Raw genomic sequence first — 24241 nt, 5'->3', positions numbered from 1 at the left:
GGGTGGTGTGGCAACTGGAACCTTTATCCATTCAACCTGGCTGTGTACAAGAGTGAGATCTTGCTGGGAGGACCTGTGGGACATTCTGGGGAAAATTACAAAGATGGATTTTCCACAGGATCTAGAATTTTTAAAAATTTTTCACACTATGAACCATACTGACCAAAATACGAAACGTTCCCTCCTGAATATACAGTGTCATTTTCTCCCCTTTTCCCCCCCTCCCTTCCCTCTCTCCTTCACCCCCCCCCCCCACTCACTCGACATTCAACATGTACAATACATCAAACCCATTAAACAATGTCATCACACAATGAAAATAAACAAGAAATTTGTGTCTTCTACTTTTACATACTGGGTCAGTTCATTTCGTCTTCTCCTTCTGTCATTTTAGGTGGTGGAGGTCCGCGGTTGGACTTCTCTGTTGTGTTCCATGTACGGTTCCAAAATTTGTTTGAATACTGTGATGTTATTTATTAAATTATATGTTATTTTTTTTCCAGTGGAATACATTTATTCATTTCTATTTACCATTGCTGTATTCTCAGGCTATCTTCTAATTTCCTGGTTGACATAATACATTTTTTTGCGACAGCTAAGGCTATCATAATAAATCTTTTTTGTGCTCCATCCAAATCGAGTCCAAGTTCTTTACTTATATTATTTCGAAGAAAGATCTCTGGATTTTTTGGTATGTTGCTTTTTGTGATTTTATTTAATACCTGATTTAGTTCTTCCCAAAACTTTTCCACTTTCTCACATGCCCAAATTCCATGTACTGTTGTTCCCGTTTCCTTCTTACAGCGAAAACATCTGTCTGATATTGTTGGGTCCCATTTATTTAACTTTTGGGGCATGGTGTATAGCCTGTATAACCAATTATATTGTATCGCGCGTAACCTCATGTTTATTGTATTTCTCATAGTTCCGGAGCACAGCTTTTCCCATTTTTCATTCTTTATCTTTATGTTTAGGTCTTGTTCCCGTTTTTGTTTGGGTTTACTGCTTGTTTCCTCGTTCTCTTTCTCTTGCAGTTTGATGTACATGTTTGTTATAAATCTTTCAATTATTATTGTGTCTGTAATCACATATTCAAAATTTCTTCCTTCTGGTAACCTCAGCCTGCTTCCCAATTTGTTCTTCAAGTAGGTTTTCAGTTCGTGCTATGCAAACATTGTACTGTGAGTTATACCATATTTGTCCTTCATTTGTTCAAAAGATAATAATTTATTTCCCGAAAAACATTTTTCTATTCTTTTGATCCCTTTTCTCTCCCATTCTCTAAAGGAAAAGTTATCTATTGTAAAAGGGATTAGTTGATTTTGCGTCAATATTAGTTTTGGTAGTTGATAATTTGTTTTATTCCTTTCTACGTGAATCTTCTTCCAAATGTTGAGCAGATGGTGCAGTACTGGTGAATTCTTATGTTGCACCAGCATTTCATCCCACTTATATAGTATATGTTCAGGTACCTTCTCCCCTATTTTATCTAGCTCTAATCTGGTCCAATCTGGTTTTTCCCTTGTTTGATAAAAATCTGATAGATATCTTAATTGTGCTGCTCTATAATAATTCTTAAAGTTTTGTAGCTGTAAGCCCCCTTATTTGTACTATTCTGTTAATTTATCTAGCGCTATCCTCGGTTTCCCCCCTTTCCATAAGAATTTCCTTATTATTTTCTTTAGCTCCTTGAAGAATTTCTCTGTCAGGTAAAGTGGTAACGATTGAAATATGTATTGTATCCTTGGGAAGATATTCATTTTAATACAATTTACCCTTCCTATCAGTGCTAGTGGTAAGTCTTTCCAATGTTCTAAGTCGTCTTGTAATTTCTTCATTAATGGCTGATAATTTTGTTTGTATAGATGGCCGAGATTATTATCTAGTTGTATACCTAGGTATCGAATTGCTTGTGTTTGCCATCTAAATGGTGATTCTTTCTTAAACTTTGTGAAATCCGCATTATTCATTGGCATTGCTTCACTTTTATTTGCGTTGATCTTGTACCCCGAAACTTCTCCATATTTCTTCAATTTCTTATGTAATTCTTTTATTAATATTTCTGGTTCTGTTAAGTATACTATGACGTCATCTGCAAATAGACTGATTTTATATTCCTTCTCTCTTATTTTTATCCTTTTTATTTTCTGTTCTTATCAGTTCTGCCAGTGGTTCTATAGCTAACGCGCACAGTGAGGGAGATGGTGGACATCCCTGCCTAATTGATCTGCTTAATTTAAATTGGTTTGATTATATATCCATTTACTGTCACTTTCGCCAATGGTCCCTTTATATAATGCTTTAATCCAATTAATATATTTCTCTGGTAGGTTGAACCTCTGTAATACTTTGAATAAATAATTCCATTCTACTCTGTCAAAGGCTTTCTCTGCATCTAAGGCCACTGTTGATGTCTTGTTTCCTTGTATTGCAGGAATTAAGTTAATGAACTTTCAGATATTGTCTGTTGTTCGTCTTTTCTTAATAAATTCAGTTTGATCTAGTTTTACTATTTTTGGTACACAGTCGGCCAATCTGTTTGCTAATAGTTTAGCTATTATCTTATAGTCTGTGTTAAGTAGAGATATTGGTCTGTACGATGCTGGTGTTGGTGGATCTTTCCCCGTCTTTGGTATTACTGTAATTATTGCTGTTTTGCATGAAACTGGCATGCTTTGCGTTTCTTCAATCTGGTTCATTACTTCCAGGAGAGGAGGAATTAATAAGTCTTTAAATGTTTTATAGAATTCTATTGGGAGTCCATCCTCTCCCAGCGTTTTATTGTTTGGTAGTTTTTTTTAATATATCCTGTATTTCCTCTATTTCAAATGGTTTTATTAATTTAATTTGCTCCTCTTCTTGCAATTTTGGAAGTTCATATTTCGCTAGAAACTCATCTATTTTGTCTTCTTTCCCTTCGTTCTCCGTTCGATATAGTTGCTTGTAGAATTCCTTGAAGTTTTCATTGATCTCTGTTGGGTTATATGTAATTTGTTTGTCCTTTTCCTTGATGCCAATACCGTTCTTTTAGTTTGTTCTGTCTTAAGCTGCCAAGCTAGTATTTTGTGTGTTTTTTCTCCTAGCTCATAATACTTCTGTTTTGTCTTCATTATGTTCTTCTCCACCTTGTATGTTTATTGTATTTCATATTTTTTTGTCCGCCAATTCTCTTTTTGTTGTATCTTCTCTTATTGCTAATTCTTTTTCTGTACTTGCTATTTCCCTTTCCAGCTCTTCTATTTCCCAATTGTAGTCCTTCTTCATCTTAGTTACATATTATCTGCCCTCTGATGAACACTTTCATTGCATCCCATAGTATAAACTTTCACCGATTCCGTATTTATTTCAAAGTACATTTTAATTTGTCGCTCAATTAATTCTCTAAAATTCTGTCTTTTAAGTAGCATGGAGTTTAATTTCCATCTATACATTCTCGGTGGAATGTCCTCCAGCTCTATTGCTAATAACAGGGGTGAGTGATCCGATAACAATCTAGCTTTATATTCTGTTTTCCTAACTCTCCCTTGGATGTAGGCTGATAACAGGAACAGGTCTATCCTTGAGTATGTTTTATGTGTACCCGAATAATATGAGTATTCCTTCTCCTTTGGGTGTTGTCTCCTCCATATATCCAAAAGTTGCATTTCCTGCATCGATTTAACCATAAATTTGGTTACTTTGTTCTTTCTGCTCGTCTTTTTTCCAGTTTTATCTCTCTTTGAGTCCAAATTAAGGTTAAAATCCCCTCCTATCAGTATATCAGTATATTCCCCTGCGTATCTGCAATCTTCAAAAAGATATCTTGCATAAATTTTTTATCCTCATAAGGTGCATATATATTGAACAAATTCTGAATATATCTGACACTTTATCATTACAGGGGTGAGTGATCCTTTCTTCCATAGGATCGATTTTGCTGCATTAAACTCCTTCCTCTTCTTCAGGAACTCAAAACTAGTGTCTGGGTAGAAACATTCTTTTTGACCTTTGTATTCCAGTGGCTTTTTGTCTTCTCCCATTTTTTTCATTGCCTTCTCCAATATATTTTCTCTTGTCGTATATCTCAGGAATTTTACTAGACTGGATCTTGGTTTTTGTTGTGGCTGTGGTTTTGGGGCTAATGTTCTGTGGGCCCTTTCTATTTCCATTCCTTCCTGTATTTCTGGCATTCCTAGGACCCTGGGGATCCATTCTTTTATAAATTCTTTCATATCTTTGCCTTCTTCATCTTTCTTAAGGCCCACTATCTTTATATTGTTTTTCCTATTATAGTTTTCCATTATATCCATCTTCTGAGCTAACAACTCCTGTGTTTCTTTAACTTTTTTATCAGATTCTTCCAATTTCCTTTTTAAGTCGTCCACTTCCATTTCTACGGCTGTTTCTCGTTCTTCCACCTTGTCTACTCTTTTCCCTATTTCTGTCATGACCATCTCTAATCTACTCACTTTTTCTTCTGTATCTTTTATTCTTCTTTTTATTTCACTAAATTCTCATGTCAGCCATTCTTTTAATGCTTCCATATATTCTTGATTAAAATTTTTTATCCATGTACTGTTCATTCCCTTCATCTTCCATTTCTCTGTGCAGAGCTTGATGTTCTCCCTCCTCTTCCCCTGAGTCCACTCCAGGACCTGTGTCCTCTACCTCTCTTTGTATCTGTGTCTCTTCTGACTTTCTTGTTGGGTTGTTTATCTCAGTTTGCTGGGTATTTTTTTTTAATGGTGTCTTGATGTTGCTCCTCTTCCTCTGAGCTGGTCATCTGCTGTGTCTCTGATTTCCTTTTTTCATTCTCCTCCCTCTTGTTCCCGTTATTTTCTGTATCTTCCCGCTGGGAGCCCTGCTGTCGGGTCTTACTCAGCTGTTCAAGCTGTGGAGTTGCACTCCACAGCTGGTCCCCCCTCCCGTCGGTGTTGTCTTTGTCGTGAGCGGTTGCACACCTCTGTTTGACTCCGTGAGCCATCCTTGTAGTCCTGCGCTCGGTGGGTCGCGACCCTTTGGGGCTTCCACTGACCTCAGGGAGTGGGCTCCTCTCTCCATGGTGGGTCCCTGCTTCTTCGTACAGGTAAGGCCTTCACCTTTCTCTTCCGACATCTTTCCTTCTTTTCTTCCCGTTGTTTTTGGCTTTTCTTTCTTTGGTGCCATTTCCTCCACACCTTTATTTTTTATTTGTTGTGGTTTGTGTGTCTGTGGCTTTTTTCTTTTTTCCTTCTTTTCTGGAGAGGGCTGGTATTCTCCTACCAGCCACTACTCCATCATGTGACTCCTCCTAGAATTGTACTTTCTGGGAAACGTTATGGATGTGAGTTTTAAACTGTCCACCGCACCAAATTCAGTTTGTGAAGGTCGCCTTGTCAGCAGCCAGGAAATGTATAGCGGTCACTTGGAAGTCCGACTCCCAACTAAATATTACACAATGGAATACGAAATTGCAGAGTTGTATTCCCCTGGAGAAAATTACATACAATTTGAGGAAGAAATGTGGCACATTCGTAAGGGTGTGGCAGCCCTATCTGCAGCACATTGATGTGATTCTACCCCTCTGAGATAAAAGTGAATACAACGGTGCCAGTAGTGGAATGCTTGAGATCAGTGAAGGGGGTTGTGGCGCAGGCAACAGGCTCTTGCGTTTTGTTCCTTACCCTTTTAGGTTTCTTTGGGTTCTTCTTGTTCCCTTAAAGATTTTTATCTTTAATGATATTTTGTTATTTGTTTTTGTTTAATTTATATAATCTTTTATTTGTTTGTATTAGAGTTCGGGGGAGAGGGGTAGGTGATAAAATCGACTCTGCATGTTATATACTATTGATGGGGGGAAAAATGTTGTTTATTTGAATATATATGAATCTTTGAAAATTAACAAAAAAAAGTCAGGGTTTCCACTGGAACACGTGGTGAGGTGGAAGGGAGATAAAGTTTTTAAGGTTATGTTTTGTAGTGGAGAGATGGGACTGCCATCTTGGAATTTCTCAGTGACAGAATTTTAAGTTTGGATTGGAACAGAATGTTAATGAACTGTCTAGTGGAAAAAATAAATTTAAAGCTCTTGGAATAAATGTTCTTGCTCTGAGAACTCGAGAGTGGTGTTACATGGAAAGAAACTAAAGGCCCATCATTTCTGTTGCAGTTTTTAATTCTGCTTGTGTACCACTTTTCCCCATATAAACCTAAAGTAATTCTGTCCACTTGCCTTTTGAATGTATTTATGGAAAGGTTTCAATTCAATGTTTCCTGTTCCCCCAAACTGTCCAAAAATGATTTTCCCTCTTGCTCATAATTTTGAACAATAAGCTTGGTTTATTGATCCATTTGCCTGAGGAAAGTTTATTACTTTCTCCAACAAAACCTCTGTTGTTAAATGACTCTAGATCCCCCTTGTGACTACTTTTTTTTCCCTCAGAGGAGACCAATCCCAGCTTCTTTGGCCTCTCCTCTAGTGTCTTGTCTGTAAGCTACCTTTGTATCCCAATGGCCTCAACTGGAGAACAAGGCCTATTCTGCAGAGAGTTATGAAGTTTCACCAGGGCATCCATGCTCTTGTATTCAGGGCCCAGTAAGTAGGGAAAGGTTTGGGGCTTTAGAGGGGTTGTATTTAGAGACCTTACACTAATCAACAACCTGTTGATGTTGACTGGAGAAGGATGTATTTCATCTGCTGAAGGAGCTGCCAGTGTGTGCATGGTTGATGGACTGATACCACTCTTTCCCCTCAGGTGCTGGGACAGGAGATGTTGGCGTGGTCATTGTTGATCCCCAAGGCCGGCGGGATACAGTGGAGGCTATTCTGGAGGATAAAGGAGACAACGTTCTCCGTTGCACCTACAGACCTCTGCTTGAAGGTCCTCATACCATCCACGTGACGTTTGCTGGAGCCCCAATACCCAAGAGTCCCTTCACTGTCAACATCTCTGAAGGCAAGGATGATCAGCATTGCATGTGGGCTCTTTCTGTGCATTTCACTTGTGCCTTAACTTTTTCCCCTGAGAGGGAAGGAAGCAAAAAGTGACAGATAGTGGTGGGGTAAGAGAACAGAAGTTGAGAGATGGCGATGGATGGGGTATGGACAAGAATATTAATGTAGAGAGGAAGGAAGAAGTGTGACGGTGTGTGGGATTTTGGGGCTTGGAGATGCTCAGAAGTGAGGGAGGAGAAAGTAAATGTTTGAGATACAGAGTTAATGGGTGAGATAAAGATGATCAAATGGAGGATTTGTGAAGGTAGGAATCTAGCTGGATTTCGTGAGGGGGAACAGAAGCAAGCAATGGATTGAAGGCTAACACTTTACAAATAGTGATATCTGATTCTATCCTTGTGTCATGTCACAAACTCCATCAATTCACAATTAATTATTTTTGGAAAAGGCATTCTTTTGAATGGAGATTGTGGTTCCATGCAGTAAAACTTCCACAAGCTATCTTTGTGTGTGCCAATGTATAAAATAACCTTTATTTCTAAAGTGCTCTTCACAACCCTGGGGTGCTCTGAAGTGTTCTGCAAGTAGTGAAGCCAATGTTTGAATGCACAGCACAAACTAAGAGATGTGTTTATGTTTTTTGAACATGATGCTGGTGGAGGGAAAAATAGCAACCAAAATTACAACTGGGGAAAATTTTGATCTACAAATTGCGCTGTCAAACATTTTGCCTCTTCAGGACTGAGGGTGGGTTCAGGTATTGAAACCCTGAGGTTATATGACCAGGAACTGGCACCATTTGGGATGGCCTTTCCAAAAGGAAGATGTGGTCATAGGTTAACATATAGAGAAGTGTGTTTGTATTTGTTGTTTTTGAAATTTTGTTCTTATATATAAAAAAAAAATAATTTGTACTCCCTCCTTTTTGGAAATGACCTAGGGTTTTTGTGCCGCCTGAACCATTGTTCTTCTGGGCAGTGACTCTTTAATTCTGATGTCATTTGAAATGTTTCATTGGTGATCTGATCCTGTTATTTTTTTTGTCACTTTTTATCATCATGGTCAGGAACTAATTACATAATTTTTCAGCGCTGTTATCAAACTAAATGATTAAGATGTAGTATTCAGTGGGGAGGATGGGGGATTCTTTGCTAACAATAGAGATTCAGTATTCCTGAACTGAATGAGCCACATGCATGTTGATTAAACGGCTCCCAAAATGAGAGGGAAAATGATTGGTGGCAAGTTTAATGTAGCAATTAGCACAAGACTGTTAAAGCGCCAGTGACCCAGGTTCGAATTAGAGACTGTCTGTAAGAGTTTGTATATCCTCCCTGTGCCTCTGGGTGTTCTAGTTTCCTCCCACCCTTAAAAATGTACAGGGGTTGTAGGTCAATTGGGTGTAGTCTGTTTCCATGCAGTATGCCTAAAAATTATAACAAATAAATAAATGATCATGCATTGTGCCTGCCTGGAGACTTGTGTGCAGATGTGAAGGCCATGCCAGTTTACATGCCAGAAGGTGAGCTTTATTTCTGGATGTTTATCCAGGATCATCGAACATTGCAGAACGAGGGAGCATGGATTTTTATTCTCCAAGAAATGGCCAGTTAACATGAATAGTTACCCTGTTAAGTGAAATCTACCAAGAATAGTCAATCAGAACAGATACTACTCATTGGGAAGTCATTCTGAATTTACTTGTTTATATTAATTAAAACAAGGTTTTATTTTGTGGGAAAATTGTCTTCCTCATGGGTTTCAGAAAGATGGAAGAATTGGACAGCATGGTCTAAATAGATGATTTTTTTTTTTCATTCTCATTGTGTTACTAAACACTGGGTGATGAAGGTGCTCCTCTGTCAGGGGCATAAAATTTCCTTCAAGAAGAAATTGTTACTGAAGGTTGGAAGATGCCCATTGTGCTGTTGTGGAGCAGGTAACATTGGGCCAATGTGGGGGTGGATTAGGACAGGAAGTTATGATGAGGTAGGACTTGCAGTGCTTGGCTTGAGGGGAGGACTGGTTTAGCTCAGTATATTAGTGAAGATTCAAGAATGCTCAGACCGTGGCTGATTTGAGTTGGCTCTGCTACATTAGCAATCTGTTTGAAGGCCAATGCCTTGACCTTGTTTTGGAAGATGGGGCTGTGGAGGAGAGATGAGGTTGCATTGGAACACCATTTTGGTCCCCTATGTTATGAATAGGACTGGTTTGTGGCTGGTGGGGGGTGGGGGTGGGACTCCATTCCCCCCAACCCCATTGAACTATAAGAAACAGCACAGATCTTTGCCTTTCACATCGTGTTACATCTCTTTCATCTTCTCTTCCTCATAATTTGTTCTTGGACTGACCTCAGGATCCCCCCTTCCGGCCCAGGCTGCTACACCAGCTCCAATTCTGATCGTTCCTCAGTCCATTCGAACCCCGCCGGCAGACAAGGCAAAGAAAGCACCACCCCCTCCTCCCAAACCCAAACGACCACGTTAGTATTGGCCTGAACTGAGTGACTACCTGTGCTTGCCTGAATGAGGGTGTGTGTCTGTATGAGGGGGTGCTGGTTATAAGTCTGAGGGAAATGTGAGCTGTGCTTCTGATCTCCTCTGTAAACATTGTGCCTGTGTCCGTGTAAGGGCTTTCTTGCGATGCTGTTGTGCCTGCTCTGTGCATGAGGATACTGGCTCGTTGTCCAGTCCAGGCCCTGTGATGGTCAATAACTTCATGAATCAGTGAGGGTTGGGGCTGCTTAGTGGCTTTTTATTCCTGCTCTTAACTAATTTTGATAATTGGCTACAGAGTCGTTGTTCTGGGAAAGGCAAGTTGGCTGCCGTGTTTTACTGGAATGGCTTGGTCTTCCTGCCAAGTTGATCACCGGATAATTTTGTGAATTCTTTATTCCAGAATTGCTTCTCCCACTGTATCTGGACCTTTGATTTTTGATTAATGAATATAAAAATGGGTCATGATTAAACTCTTGCCTAATTTGGTCACTGTATGTTGCCTTCCTTTCCTGGTCAGGGAGGTGGCTTTGCCATCTGCCACTCCCTCTCCTGGGCTAATGATCAAGAGCAGGAACCCTTGCTGATTTCTTGCATCTCTATCCCAACCTTCTGGACAATGGGTAGGTCCAGAAAACCCCTTTTAAGAGCCTGGAGTTTACTCACATGCTAAGCCAGCAGTCAGGCAGGTTCTACGATTCCTCATATCAGGAATCCTGAAGGTCTGGTAACGGTGATGTGACTGAGGGTTGTGGCTAGGCTTTATGTGGACCTGATGTCTTGACATTCATTGGAATCACCTTGTTTCTGGCAGCATGCAATCCCAATGCCTGTCGAGCCTCGGGCAGAGGTCTGCAGCCCAAAGGAGTGCGAGTCAAGGAGGTGACTGACTTCAAAGTCTTCACTAAAGGAGCCGGTACTGGAGAGCTGAAGGTTGTCATCAAAGGACCCAGTAAGTTGGATTGGGAACTTTGAATCAGCTGGGAGTTTCCGGGGGTGGGAAGCAGTGTAAATATTGATTCTGGGTTGTTGTGGAGCTTGGGAGAGGAGTAATTGATGAATATCTTCCACATTGTGTTAATGGGTTTGTTCCAGCCTGTTGTAGATCATTCTATTTCTGCTCTGCTCCTCACTGTGCATCATTCATCTGACCGTGGGTTTTGTCGAGTGACCATCTTGGTGAATGAGCCAATTTCTAGCACACCATTTGTTCTCTTCTTTCCCCCTTGTCCACGCTGATGACCTCTGATCACTGCACTTGGCTGCTGGACATTTGCCCACCCAAAATCCTCTGCCAAGATATGGTGAAAATCTTTGGCCTACAGTGATCTTGTCATTAAGAGATGCCACAACATTATGATCCTCACTGCAACTGGGTAAAAGCTCTAGTCACTGACTGACATGAGTGGGGAGATACAGGTACCAAAAGAAGTCACTCAGTGGAATTGTTTATTTTCTTCCAGAGGGCACAGAAGAGCAAGTGAAAATTCGTGATGTTGGTGATGGCGTCTACGAATGTGAATACCATCCAATGATTGGGGGAAAATATGTGGTGACCATCACCTGGGGTGGTTATGCTATTCCAAGAAGGTGAGTTGTATTTAGCCAAATGTTTCTGGTTCATTCAATTCAGAGAATTAATATTTTGACATTGCATTTTCTCAAGTTCAAATTTATTTACCAGTACAACCTAACAAAATCTCTGGTCTACGGTGCAAACAGTTGAAAACGTGTACAGTCATAAAAGATAAACAATACATAAAAACAGTACATATGTACATATTAAAATAAATAATAATAAATAGTAGTGTCTTAGAGCTGTTTTTCTGTTGACTTGTAGAGTTGGAGCCAGAGAGGTCTATCCACCTCTGGGATAGAGTCAAATTTTCAGGTTCAAATTATTTGACAATAATGAAAAACCTTAGGCTGAGCACTGGGAGAAATGCCCTGCTCTTTATTCCTGGCTTAATGCCTTGGAATATTTTGTGCTGCTGTTAATTGTGTGCCTCTAGGAGATGTGTTGGAAGTATCTGTACTGATCTGCTGTCGCCCCTCAGCCCCTTCGAGGTGCAGGTTGGACCTGAAGCCGGTGCCCAGAAGGTGCGAGCCTGGGGACCAGGATTGGAGACGGGCATGGTGGGAAAGTCGGCTGACTTTGTCGTAGAGGCAATTGGGACTGAAGTTGGGACACTTGGTAAGTGGAGTGACCTCCATTTAGGATCGACACTGGTTCAGGTCGATGCTCCTGACCCCAATCCATTCACTGCATTTTCTCTCTGTTCAACCTACATTTAATTGTGCAGAAATGGCTCAATAATGAAACTCTATATTAGGGTGAGCTTTTCTTGATTTAGTGTACCTGCTGCTACCTCTGCTCTTTGAGAACCGCTGGCTGTGATTTTCTTTTTCCCTCCAGGTTTCTCCATTGAAGGCCCCTCACAGGCCAAGATTGAGTGTGACGATAAAGGGGATGGGTCGTGTGATGTGCGATACTGGCCCACTGAGCCTGGTGATTATGCAGTTCATGTGATTTGTGATGATGAAGATATTAAAGACAGTCCTTTCATGGCTCACATTCTGCCAGCAAACAATGAAAGCTTCCCAGAGAAGGTGAGTGCAGAGCAGTGAATGAAGAGACCAAATCTGTGGTGTGGCCTGTGGGCAGAGGATCAGCAGAGAATGCTGTTTTGAGGCTTTGGAATTTAGTGCAAGGAGCATATTTTGAAATTTGCAAATTGTATAAAAATATCAAAGTGAGTGAAATACTTTGGGGTGATAGATTGCTGGGACCGAGAGCGAATTGGCAAATGGAATGCAACGTGGAGAACAGTGCACTTGGTAGGAGGTTTTGCCTCACCCCTGATTAAACCACCTGTCAGGACTCTGAATTTTGCTGGCAACCTATTGGTTTTGGAAATCTACTTGTATTGCAAGATTATGATCTAAGGGTCAAGGGTGAACTTCGGAGGAGAGATGATAAACAAGGAATGTATTCTCTAACATGGTGAAGATTGGATTTAGTAGGAATTTTGTGATTTTTAAAAAAAAAGTGAGTTGTAAAATATCTGCCAGTGGGGTGCACAGGCTAAAGGGCATAGCCTTGAACTCCCTTGATCTGGCAATGATATATTACACCCATAATGACCACAGCTTTGCTGCAGAATTGACTGAAAGTTGTAGTATGTTTGCCCTAGTGCTGCCATCTGTAATTCATCAGTCGTGCACTGGATTGTCAGGCAGGATTCAAGGCTTGCGTTTCCAGGAGATTGAAGGTGATGTCTTCCTTTATTTTATCGGAGGCCTTTGGGAAACAAAATCAGAGTGTGAGAATACCACAGACCATGAAACCGATGGGTGCAAAAAAAAAAAACTGCTTGAAGAACTCGGCAGGTCAAGCAGTATCTGTGGGGTTAGAATGGCCAGTGTTTCTGATTGAGACTTGGCATCGTAACCCAAATCATTATTCCCTTCCCTCCACAGATGCTCCCTGACCTGCCAAATTCCTCCAGCAGTTCGCTGGGTGTGTGTGTTTTGCTTCAGATTACAGGTCTCCTTTTCTCTAAATCTATGGCGGCAATGACTTTCGGCGTAGTTCCTGTTTGCCTCTGAAGTAACTGCTCATGACTCTTTTTTTCATCAATCTTTCCCTTCAGGTAAAGGCTTTTGGTCCAGGTCTGGAACCGACAGGCTGCATTGTGAACAAACCAGCTGAGTTTACTATTGATGCTCGAGCAGCTGGCAAGGGGGAACTCAAGATCTATGCACAGGTATCAGCTTGTAGTCTGTCAGTGCCGGTGGGGGATGTGGGCAGTTTCTCAGTGCCAGAGCGGGTTGGGGAATGTGGGCAGAGATGAAGGAAGCAACTTAGTTAAAGTTAAAGTTAACTGAGTGCATTTGCTGATTTTAAAAAAAAAAATTAAAAAATCAAATGTGGAGTGGGGAGAGCACATCCACTGAAAAAGAGGTGGGAATATTCTATTCGTCAGATTTGAGGCCCCATTTAAATGTATACATCAAGGATTCTCAACTACAGCTTACCACACTTTGTTTCTGTTTCTCCAGGATGCAGAAGGTGTTCCTATTGATATCCAGATCAAAGATAACCGGGACAACACGTTCTTCTGTGTGTACGTGCCACAGAAGCCCATCAAACACACAATCGTCATCAGCTGGGGCTCTGTCAATGTCCCGAAAAGCCCCTTCAGAGTAAGTGGGAAGTGCAGGCAGTGATGGCAAGTATAAATGGGCCAATCATATTCAGTTGGAAATTTTAGGGAAAGGATCTAAAAACCAGGTGACGCTCCTTGCCACATACGGAAGATGTGGGTAGTCAGCGCAATTGATGGGCTGGGGCCGGCCCGATGGGGAGAGTGGTGGGGGAGTTGGAATTAATGAGGTAAAGGGCTGGAGTGGGATAAAAATAGTGATGAACTTAATGTGGCAGATTCAGATTCACCTGGATATACAAATGACTTGTTTTTTTTAAGAGCTGTCTTGTTTAAAAATTGTGCTACTTGTCCTGTGTTTCTCAGTTTCTCAACCTTTGGAATTTCTTGGAACATGCCACAAATTGACTGTAGTAACTTTTGCATTTCATGTATGCCTCAGGTATCTGTGGGTGAAGGCTGTCACCCACAAAAGGTGAAGGTGTATGGACCAGGTGTAGAGAAAACTGGACTCAAGGCCAATGAACCTACCTATTTCACAGTGGACTGCAGCGAAGCTGGACAGGGTAAATTGCTGGGAAATCCTCCATCCAGTTCTTGCCTTTGTTCTTTAGAGGAGAGGGATAACGTCAGCAACTGCAAATCAGTCCATCAAGTGCTGGCTGCAGAGTTGATAATCCAGCATAAAATGAACTGGTGCTTGGAAAAGGTGTAGGCTAATGGATTTGTTAAAAGCATTTGTGAAGGTTGATGTCATGGACATGGACAAAGGCATTTAACAAAATAGATGTCAGAAAAAGTTGTAGCATGGAAACCAAATTAGGCAAGGAATGAAGAGGGATTTCACAATCTTGTAGTGGGGATGGTGTCTTGCAGTCTGTGGTGAGGGGATCCAGGGTTTGTTCCTCTTGAAAGTTGTGAGATGACCGTGGTGATATGCCCTTAGTATTACAAACAATGGACATGGCAGTCTACCCCTGTGTGCTGGCTAATCCTGTTGCTACTCTCTTTGACAGGTGATGTCAGTATTGGCATTAAGTGTGCGCCAGGGGTTGTGGGACCAGCTGAGGCCGACATCGATTTTGACATAATTAAGAATGATAATGACACTTTCACAGTGAAGTACACGCCTCCAGGCGCCGGGCGCTACACCATCATGGTGCTGTTCGCTGACCAGGTACACGGTGCTGCTCTGACCCTGTGTATGTTCGGTTATAATTTTTCTGTCTTCTGCTGAGAGGGTTTGTGATTGTATTGTGAAGAATGATCTCCCTATCATAGCAGAAAGAAAGGGAAAGGAGGCTATTCATCCTTGTCCACATTTAACTTAAATCTGGGAATCCTGAATGATGATCAGCACAGAGGTTCAATGGGGAGAAACTGTGGGCGGAGGGAGCATTTATCTGTGAGAGGATAATCAGTGGAGGGGGAAAGATGGGTGACAGGACTGTGTGCCAGGTACACAAATGATGGATGGGCAAATAATAACATGGGATTAGTGGATTAGCATAAACAGTTGCTATTAGTTTAGTTGGTAAATCATGAAGGGATGTGCAGTGGTTGGGAATCATCTGAACCTGATCAATATTTGTCTGAATCTCCAGATCAATTACTTGGCTGTGTTTCACTAGATTTAGCAACATCATTTTGAAAGCTCCAATTGATCTCTCACCTCCGTCCTTTTTGTGGGACAGGTGTTTCACACTTCCACAAATGTGGACAAACCGTGCTTCCCTCATCTGTTACTTGGTCTCAGCCCGACAATGCCCGGTAATGGGAGGACTCTGAACTGTGCTCCTTCCCTAGAATGCCCCTGTGTTGGCTGCACCAAGCCTCAGTGCGTTCCTCAGCATGTATTCCTGCAATGTGGAACGTGCCAATTGGAAGCATCTCAGTATGCTGAAAGACCAACAGATTTTGGGCAGACCAAAATGCATCTTTCACTGAGTTAATGGTCTCCCAGCAGTTCTGCATGTCTGGCTTGGAGTTTGCCCCTGGAAACAGCCCATAAATCAGAGTCTTTTGTCACCCTGCCGCTGGGGATGAACTGTAACAAGGACCCTTTCAACCGTCTCCACACTTTGCCCACCTCTTTGCTGAATGCAGATTTGCAACAGACTGTGAGGGGCATGGTTTTGGTTTGCAAGGTGACAGTGCTTGGTTAGTTCACAGTCAGGTGCTGTCTGATGATCAATCCTGTGAAACACAGTTTGGCAGCACTTTGGCCTGCTTTAACCCCTCCCCCAGCCACCAGATCCTGCTCTGGCTGGTGTACTTTTCCCTTTCCATGTCTTTTGCACCAAATCTCATCACTTTCTGTCCAATTTATTTGCAGGAAATTCCTATCAGCCCATTCTGCATTAAAGTGGAGCCGTCACATGATGCCGGAAAAGTCAAGGCTGAAGGTCCCGGACTGAGCAGGACTGGTGAGGAAAAGCTAAGTCACACTGGGGCACTAACCCTCCAGGACATAATATAATCCCTGAGACCTGGGAGTACAGGATGGCAAGAAAATAAATTCTCTCTTTGCTTTTGATAGTTGTAAACATTAAGATGGATATAAGTATTGCTGGACAGTTGATTGAGTGCTTGGAGGTGCTACCACTTCCTCTTTGGATGTTAGTTACTGAGGACTGTCAATTGTAATAAATTGGATTATCAAACTCGTGGCCAACCAACACCATTGGATTTGTGGCAGTGTAGGCTCAAATGGTGAGAGATCTTTAAAGTCTAAAATTAAAACTGACCAGCTTGCACAGACTGAACCCAGTTTGTAAGGCCTGGGAACCATCTTGATCCCCACTTTAGAGTGTAATCAAGGCTAGTGTGGTGGATGCAGGCTTGATTAAAGCAGCAAGATACAGGTGAGTGGTGGAGTGTTGGTTGCCGATAAGGGCAGTTCCTGGATCTGTGCTCTGCTCTGAGCAGACCTTGTGTGTCATTTGCAGGTGTCGAGGTCGGAAAGCCTACTCATTTCACCGTGTACACCAAAGGGGCTGGCAAAGCCACTCTCGATGTGCAGTTCGCTGGAGCAGCAAAGGGGGAAGCAGTTCGTGACTTTGAGATCATCGATAACCATGACTACTCTTTCACTGTGAAATACACTGCTGTGCAGCAGGTGGGGGGTGAAAATTTGGCGTTGTTACTTGAGGGGTGGTGTTCAAGTGAAGTGGGTGACCCTGAAGACCTGGGTTGGGAGAGGGGGAGTTATGTTTTATCTTCTGTTGATTTAGTGGGGCCTCGGATTTGACATGTGGTGTTGCACTGATCGGAAGGTTACTGGTGTGATCGCTTAGTAATCCACGCACTGTTGTCTCTTTGCAGGGTAATATGACGGTGACAGTGAAGTATGGTGGCGACCAGGTTCCGAAGAGTCCATTCACTGTTAATGTGGCTCCACCTCTTGACCTGAGTAAGGTCAAAGTTCAGGGATTGAATAACAGTAAGAGCGTTAACTTTTTGTAAATATCTTGGTCACAATTCCTAGAAACTCCTGGCTTGCAACAATTAGAGCTGGGAGGCCCATGTGAATTGTGCCTCATGACTCCTTTCCAGCAGTGAGGCTTTGTATGTGCTCTAAACTGTTGTTCCTGCACTTGCTCTCTCCTGCCTCCGTCTCCTCTCCCACCAGCCAAGATGAGGTGTGTTGCCTCTTGTGCTTTCTCTTCATTCCATCACCACGTCCCTGCCAGTCTGTAGTCTCCTCTGATCTCTGCTCTGCCACTCTGACTTTTTGCCATCTCTCTGTTTTAACATTTCCATTGTTGGTGGCAATTCCTTCAGTTGCATTGGCTCAAAGCTCCAGGAAATTCTTCCCCAAATTTCTGCTGTGCCCTTTTGTTTCCTCCTCGCTTCCAAATCTGATCAATTGCCCTTAAACATGACTTTTTGTGTGGTTCAATAATTCATCCAACAGGGTAAATTACTCCTGCTAAAAGCCAGCCTGATTGTTTTTGTTGTTTGTCGCAGAGGTCGACGTTGGGAAGGATCAGGAATTCAGTGTTAATACTCGAGGTGCAGGGGGACAGGGGAAGGTTGATGTGAAGATCACATCTCCATCCCGCCGTCCCATTCCATGCAAGGTGGAGACGGGAGCTACCAGTGATGTTTACTCAGTTAAGTACATGCCACCTGAGGAGGGACCATACAAAGTGGATATTGGCTACGATGGACATCCAGTTCCTGGAAGCCCCTTCGCCGTGGAAGGAGTCATGCCACCTGACCCAACCAAGGTAAGTATACCATTGCTGATTATGGGATTTTCCTTTCTCACCACCAATTACCATGACTATTTAATACTGAGGGCCAGGGTATCACATACTCATTGAACTGAGGATGTTTTCTGCCCTCACACCAACCCCTAAGTTATTAATATTACTAACAGTAATTTTCTGTTCATTGTGATGTGCTATGGATCATGCTGTTTTTCTATACAGACATGCTCCTCCTCTGCTTTCCCCTTTTCCCACATTTACAAAAGCCGAGGTCATTCTCAATTTCTTTGTGGAAGTAATAAAGAGAAAGGGAATCAACCTTTCAGGGTGGCTCGGTTAGTGTAGTGGTTGGTGCAACTCTTACAGAGCCAGTGATCGGGCCTGGGGTTTGAATCCCTTGCTGTCTGTAAGGAGTTTGTACATTTTCCCAATGTCTGTGTGGGTTTCCTCCCGCCCTTCAAAACGTACTGGGGTTTATAGGTCATTTGGGTGTAATTGGACAGCATGGGCTCGTGGGCTGAATGGGCCTGTAACTGTGCTGTATGTCTAAATTTAGCAAAAATTAGTTTGCTATTAATTTTCCTGTGATGTGACTAATGCATGATTGGTTGTAAAGTACCTAAGAGTACCTTGAGCTCAAGCAGTAATTCAATAGTGATCCCTAGATGTATCAGAGATGATAGTTCTGACTTCTGATCACAACAACCTGAAGTTTGACGTTTATGACCACTCATGACGACTACATGAATTTATCTTTTTTTGGTTCTATTTCAGGTTCGGGCTTATGGGCCAGGTCTCAAAGGTGGTGTGGTTGGAAAAGCAGCTCCCTTTGCCATTGACACTAAGGGTGCTGGCACTGGTGGTCTTGGGTTGACTGTGGAAGGTCCTTGTGAAGCTAAAATTGAGTGCCAAGATAATGGAGATGGGTCTTGCTCTGTCTCATACCTTCCAACAGAGCCTGGTGAATACACAGTCAACATCCTATTTGCTGAGGCTCACATCCCAGGGTCGCCCTTCAAGGCAGACATCAAACCAGTCTTTGATCCAAGCAAGGTGACAGCCAGTGGACCAGGGCTAGAACGTGGCAAGGTCGGAGAGGCAGCAACCTTCACGGTGGATTGTTCGAAGGCTGGGGAAGCCGAGCTGACGATTGAGATCATCTCTGAGACTGGTGTGAAGGCAGAGGTTCACATTCAGAACAACAGTGATGGCACCTATACAATCACATACATCCCACCATTCCATGGCATGTACACCATCACCATCAAGTACGGTGGTCATGCAGTGCCCAAGTTCCCAGCTCGGGTCAGGGTTGATCCAGCTGTTGACACATCAGGAGTAAAGGCATTCGGACCAGGCGTGGAACCTCGTGGTAAGGGGACAGTCCACCGATGAAGGCAGCCAATAGCAGGAGAAGGTTGTTTCTGGAGAACTGATCTCTGAGACAACTAGCTAGTTAAATTATCTGCAGGAAATTTTTGTGTTTTACTTAAATTGTCTGCAGGATTGCATTCTGTGCACAGGTTCCAAAATTTCCAGGGGTAGGAGTGTTATGATTACTTGTGGTCAGCTGTTTTCCCTGTGAGAGGTGGTGGGATCGGTGGAAGAATAGTGGGTCTTTGGGTATGAGCTGGTCTCTGTGGGGATAGCCCATAACTAAATTTTTTAATTCAGACATGCAGCACAGGAAGAAGCCCTTCTGGCACACGAGCCCGTGATTAACCTGTAAGTTTTGAAGCGTGGGTGGAAACTGGAGTGCCTGGTGGAAACCCATGCAGACACAGGGAGAATGTGCAAACTCCTTCTAGACAGTGCTGCATTCAAATCTGGGTTGCTGATGCTATAAATAATGTTACACTCACTGTGCTGCCCTACCCCCCAAAAAAATCTAAGTTTGTATGTGGAATACTGGGGTTATTGTGGGCGTTGGGGAAAGCATTGAGAGAAATGGGATCACTGCTGTGATGGGGTAAAGAGAAGTCCAAACCCATTTCTCCTCTCATTTTCAGGGGTGCTCCGTGAGGTTACCACTGAATTTACTGTGGACTGTCGATCTGTTAACAAAACTGGTGGAAACCACATCAAAATTCATATTGTTAATCCTTCTGGGGCCATGACAGACAGTTACATAAAGGACAATGGTGATGGAACCTACCATGTGGAGTACACTGCCTATGAAGATGGTGAGAGACGTGTGTCACCTTCCATTCCAGCACAATTTTCCTATTTATTTACTTATTTTAAAAAAATATATACTATTGTTGTAAGACAGTTCATACTATGGAATGCACTGTGATGTTGCTGCAAAGTACCAAATTTTGTGACTTATTCGTGATAATAATTTCTGATTCTGAACAGTCCTGGTGGTTTCCCAATGATTCTGTGCTTGTTTTCCCATGTTGTTACTCAAATCATTTCTTATCAACGCTATCCTTTTGCAAATCTGTTTATCTCTGCATGTGGAGGAATTGTAGTCAAAGTTGATGGACACTGAAAAAATTACCAGTCCTTGGGTTTAGGTTGCCAACACCTGGATATTGCCATTCCTTTCCTATCTCGGGTTGCATGATCCCCTGTTTTCTTCCAAGTGAACGTAAAGGATGTTTCCTTATCTTTGAAAGCAAAGGTTTTTAAAAATGGCAAGATTTTCCCCAGAACTGATCACAACTTGCCATGGAAAAGTCCACTCACGGGTTTAAGTTTTCCTCTGATCATTCATGGCTTCTGTTGGAGCAGTAAGAATGGCTAGATCTTCCTACACAATGTGATCCTTTGTGTGAGGAAAGATGCCCCTCTGTGTTGCATTTTAATGTGTAATAAATAAATAAATTGATTGATAAATCCAGGCATCTGTTATTGGTTTGTGGACAAATGTAAAATGGGGGGGGGGGGGCATTTTGCTGTTGGTCTGATTGCTCATCAATGTTTTTATAGTTTAATGCCCATCTTGAATTTTTCAGGACTACACATGATTGAAGTGCTGTATGATGATGTCCCAATCCCCAAGAGTCCATTCAGAGTTGGAGTCACTGAGGGCTGTGATCCCAGTCGTGTCCGGGCCTATGGGCCAGGACTAGAAGGAGGTCTAGTCAACAAACCCAACCGTTTCACAGTGGAAACCAGGTGAGGCAACCCTAAATGGCTTTGTAAAGAGTGGGTATGTGCTAGGTCACTTGTGTAATCTTCCACCGTCCACATAGACTCTTCTTTCTTGTCAAAGAACTGAATCACCAAAAGGAAAGCTTTTTGATCTGTCAAATATACTTGAAAGAATCCTTCTGAATTATTTGCACTCCCATACCCCACTTACAAATCAAACTATCTCTGAATTTTATTGACCGTTTGTGAACTGCCTTCGTCTTGCAAATGCCTTTTGTAGGATTGGGCAGCAGTCTGTTCTCTTGCCTTGTGACGCTGATCATTTCTGAGCCTGTGCCTTGGGATTAGGAATTTTCCAGCAGACCTAATGATTGTGGCTGAAGATTAGTTAATTGATGTGGACACTTGGCCTGTATGCTGATCTTTCCTTTGAGTATCTCTCTCTTATCCCCACCCTTTTCTCTGTGTCTAGGGGTGCAGGCACCGGAGGCCTGGGACTGGCCATTGAAGGCCCCTCTGAGGCAAAAATGTCCTGCAAGGATAACAAGGATGGCAGCTGCAGTGTTGAGTACATCCCTTTCACTCCTGGAGACTACGATGTCAACATAACGTTTGGGGGGCATCCCATTCCAGGTGAGCAGTCCTGGCTCAGCCCAGCTATAACTGAGGGCTACTCTTTGTCTGGGTGACAAATAGAAACTGTTCAGACACTTGTGTATTAGGAGCAAAGTCCAGTCAGTGTGGGACAGGAATGAAAAACTGGAGTCAATGTTTTGGATCGGCACCCTTTTTTAATTTTGAGACTTGGCATCGTGGAATGTTAGGAAGAAAGGGTCCCAATTCACAGTGCATTTCTCTCTAGATGCTACCTGACCTGCTGAGTCCTTCTAGTTTTGTTTGCTCTAGATTCTAGTGCCTGGAGCTGTAGTTTTCCTTGCTCTTGTTTTCTCCCACTGTCTCTCTCTGGCGTGCCCCCTTTGTGTAACTGCAGCAAAATCATTGAGGCAGTAAGTGCAATGATGGGCCATGTGGACCTTCCAAACTGTTTCATTGTTCAACAAGAATGATAGCCAAATGTCCATAATCAATGTCTCTTTCCTGCTTTGTTTCCATGTCCTTGATTCCTTTTGTCTCGAAAGATCCATCAAGCTCTGTCACATTTTTGCCCTGAATTAGTATCCCGAAGGAGAAAGACCTCTGGCCATATACCCAGTTAATCCTGAGGTATGGGTGAGATCATCATTCTTCTAAATTCTGAAGCATATAGGCCCATCCAAGTTGCTTCGTCCATTGAGTTACTTTGTCTTGAATTAACTGGGTGGATCTTTTTCAGTCTCCTGATAGGTACAGAAATACAAACTGTACACACTGGTTGTTAATTGAAGCAGCTATTGGTATAAAACAATAAGCTAAACATCTTCTTCATAGAGTCGTGCATCTATTCACCTGAGTGCTGTGGGGAATTAGGAAGTGGAGTGATGCTTGCCTTGTTTTGTGTTGATAGGAAGTCCTTTCCGTGTGCCAGTGAAGGAACTGGTTGATCCCAGCAAAGTGAAGTGCACAGGCCCTGGGCTGGGCACTGGAGTGCGGGCACATGTACCCCAGATGTTTACAGTTGACTGCAGCAAAGCTGGACTGGCACCACTTGAAGTGTTAGTCCTCAGGCCAACAGGTAAGTTGTGGTTTGGTGCTGCCCCTGTGTGCTTGTTGTGAGGTTAAAGCCTTGGTGATGAAATTTGGAGGATAAGGCTGGGAGGTGTTATGTGGGAGGGATTTGGGTGGACGTGAGACAAGATTTGAGTGAAGAAGACCAAGGATACCTGCTGAGAAGCAGATAATTTTGTATGGGAGAAGGTGTCTTGACAATGGTACGTCACTGCTCAGTGTTTCGGTGCTGCTGCAACAGGGAATGAATGGAAAGGTGGACTGGTTCTGAGAGGGACTGGGGGAAGTGCAATGGATGTGGCTGTTGGGTGAACTTTGACGCTGCTTGTGTACCATCCAGGTGTATCAGAGCCTACAAAGATCATTGATAATGGAGATGGAACGCATACTGTTCATTACACCCCAACGACAGATGGTCCCTTCACTGTTTCTGTTAAATATGCAGACCAGGAGGTCCCACGTAGGTAAGCACCAGCTATGTTGTCTCTCTCTCCATATACTGGATGTAAAAACAGAAGTTCAAAATCATGTGGACTTTCTTACCAAAACCTACTTCCTTTTTTATTTATCTTTTTTCTCCCTAGTCCTTTCAAGATCAAGGTTCTGCCAACTCATGATGCCAGTAAGGTGCGAGCAAGTGGGCCAGGACTGAATGCCTCTGGGGTACCTGCTAGTCTTCCGGTTGAGTTCACCATTGATGCCAGGGATGCCGGTGAAGGACTGCTCACTGTTCAGATCATTGTAAGTCTAGGTCACGTCTCCAATTGTCGGAGTTCATGTGCAGGATAACTGGGGCCAGAAATTTCTTTTGATCTATGCACAGTTGTTTTAATGTGACATTAACTCATTTTAACTTTCATTAATTGACATGATAATGACATAGCCTAATTCTAGGCTTTGATCACTTCTGAATACTGGTTCTGCTGTTTTTGAAAAGGCACAAATCTCAAGTGACCTGTCCCACCCCTTTCAGGCCCTTTGTGTGGCTGCATTGTCACTGATCATTAACAATGCACTGAAATTAAATGGGATTTGGCTCTTAAACTTCAGTGCAACCTGGGCTTGCTGAACAAGTACAGTAAAACCCCTGGTATCTGGAATTCTAGCAACCAGCAAAAAAATTTGCGGAAAATAAATAATAATAGTTAAGATTAAAATTGTAAAACTAAATACTCTGAAGTTGCACAAACCTTTTGAAGAAGATGGGACCACTACAACCAGTGTAGTGCCTTGGTCGTGCTTTGCTCGTTAGGAGCTGCTGTTTGAATAAAGTTGTGTGAAACCGCAATGGTATCACACAGGATGAAGAGCTAGTTGGTGCCACTTGCCATTGGGGTGACTCTCTTAAAGTGTCTCCTTATTCTTGCTTCTTAAGAGTCACCCCAGTCAGAGGCTTTATCTGTAAACTTGGGTGGGTGGGTGGGGGGGGGGGGGGTCAATTATCTATAATGTTATTGTTCATATTTCTTGCAGCTCCATGGAGGGGGAGGAACCTGCAGACGCAGCCACAGTTAAATGTTTTCAAAGAATGTAACTGAAAATAAAGTAAAATGATTTAAGCTTTATAGATTCATGCAAGGGAAGTTTGTTCAGTGTAGCACAGTAAAGTATTTTTGTCTTTTAAACTGTTTATTCTTAATACAGGTGTATTAGTTAGTCATTGTAAGTCTCAAGCAATCAGAAAAT

At 42.5% G+C, this 24241-nt stretch overlaps 1 protein-coding gene and 1 long non-coding RNA gene across 11 annotated transcripts in view; one reads left to right on the top strand and one right to left on the bottom strand.

Moving 5' to 3' along the window:
* Positions 1–24241, top strand: part of flncb (filamin C, gamma b (actin binding protein 280)) — a 65353-nt gene that overhangs the window by 18418 nt on the left and 22694 nt on the right. For 4 of the 7 annotated variants that reach the window (XM_069908415.1, XM_069908417.1, XM_069908416.1 and 1 more), the window contains exons 8-27: positions 6714–6914; positions 10226–10363; positions 10875–11001; positions 11469–11605; positions 11828–12021; positions 13065–13178; positions 13474–13617; positions 14020–14143; positions 14594–14754; positions 15913–16003; positions 16526–16695; positions 16902–17019; positions 17547–17809; positions 18566–19163; positions 19801–19974; positions 20752–20914; positions 21363–21523; positions 22395–22562; positions 22896–23019; positions 23140–23296. In XM_069908415.1, the coding sequence (XP_069764516.1) occupies positions 6714–6914; positions 10226–10363; positions 10875–11001; positions 11469–11605; positions 11828–12021; positions 13065–13178; positions 13474–13617; positions 14020–14143; positions 14594–14754; positions 15913–16003; positions 16526–16695; positions 16902–17019; positions 17547–17809; positions 18566–19163; positions 19801–19974; positions 20752–20914; positions 21363–21523; positions 22395–22562; positions 22896–23019; positions 23140–23296 (3527 nt within the window). Of the gene's footprint in view, positions 1–6713; positions 6915–9272; positions 9399–10225; positions 10364–10874; positions 11002–11468; positions 11606–11827; positions 12022–13064; positions 13179–13473; positions 13618–14019; positions 14144–14593; positions 14755–15912; positions 16004–16525; positions 16696–16901; positions 17020–17546; positions 17810–18565; positions 19164–19800; positions 19975–20751; positions 20915–21362; positions 21524–22394; positions 22563–22895; positions 23020–23139; positions 23297–24241 lie in introns of all 7 variants that reach the window. The other 3 variants (XM_069908411.1, XM_069908410.1, XM_069908413.1) reach the window with 1 other exon arrangement.
* LOC138748363 (uncharacterized) overlaps positions 21662–24241 on the bottom strand; it is a 34753-nt gene continuing 32173 nt past the window's right edge. For all 4 annotated transcript variants that reach the window (XR_011347973.1, XR_011347974.1, XR_011347976.1 and 1 more), the window contains one exon: positions 21662–22227. This is a non-coding gene — a long non-coding RNA (uncharacterized lncRNA). The remainder of the gene's footprint in view (positions 22228–24241) is intronic.

This window comes from Narcine bancroftii, chromosome 13 (genome assembly GCF_036971445.1).
Source record: "Narcine bancroftii isolate sNarBan1 chromosome 13, sNarBan1.hap1, whole genome shotgun sequence".
NCBI lineage: Eukaryota > Metazoa > Chordata > Chondrichthyes > Torpediniformes > Narcinidae > Narcine > Narcine bancroftii.
Note: the sequence above shows the minus strand (reverse complement) of the source record. Positions and strands in the feature narration are given on the sequence as shown.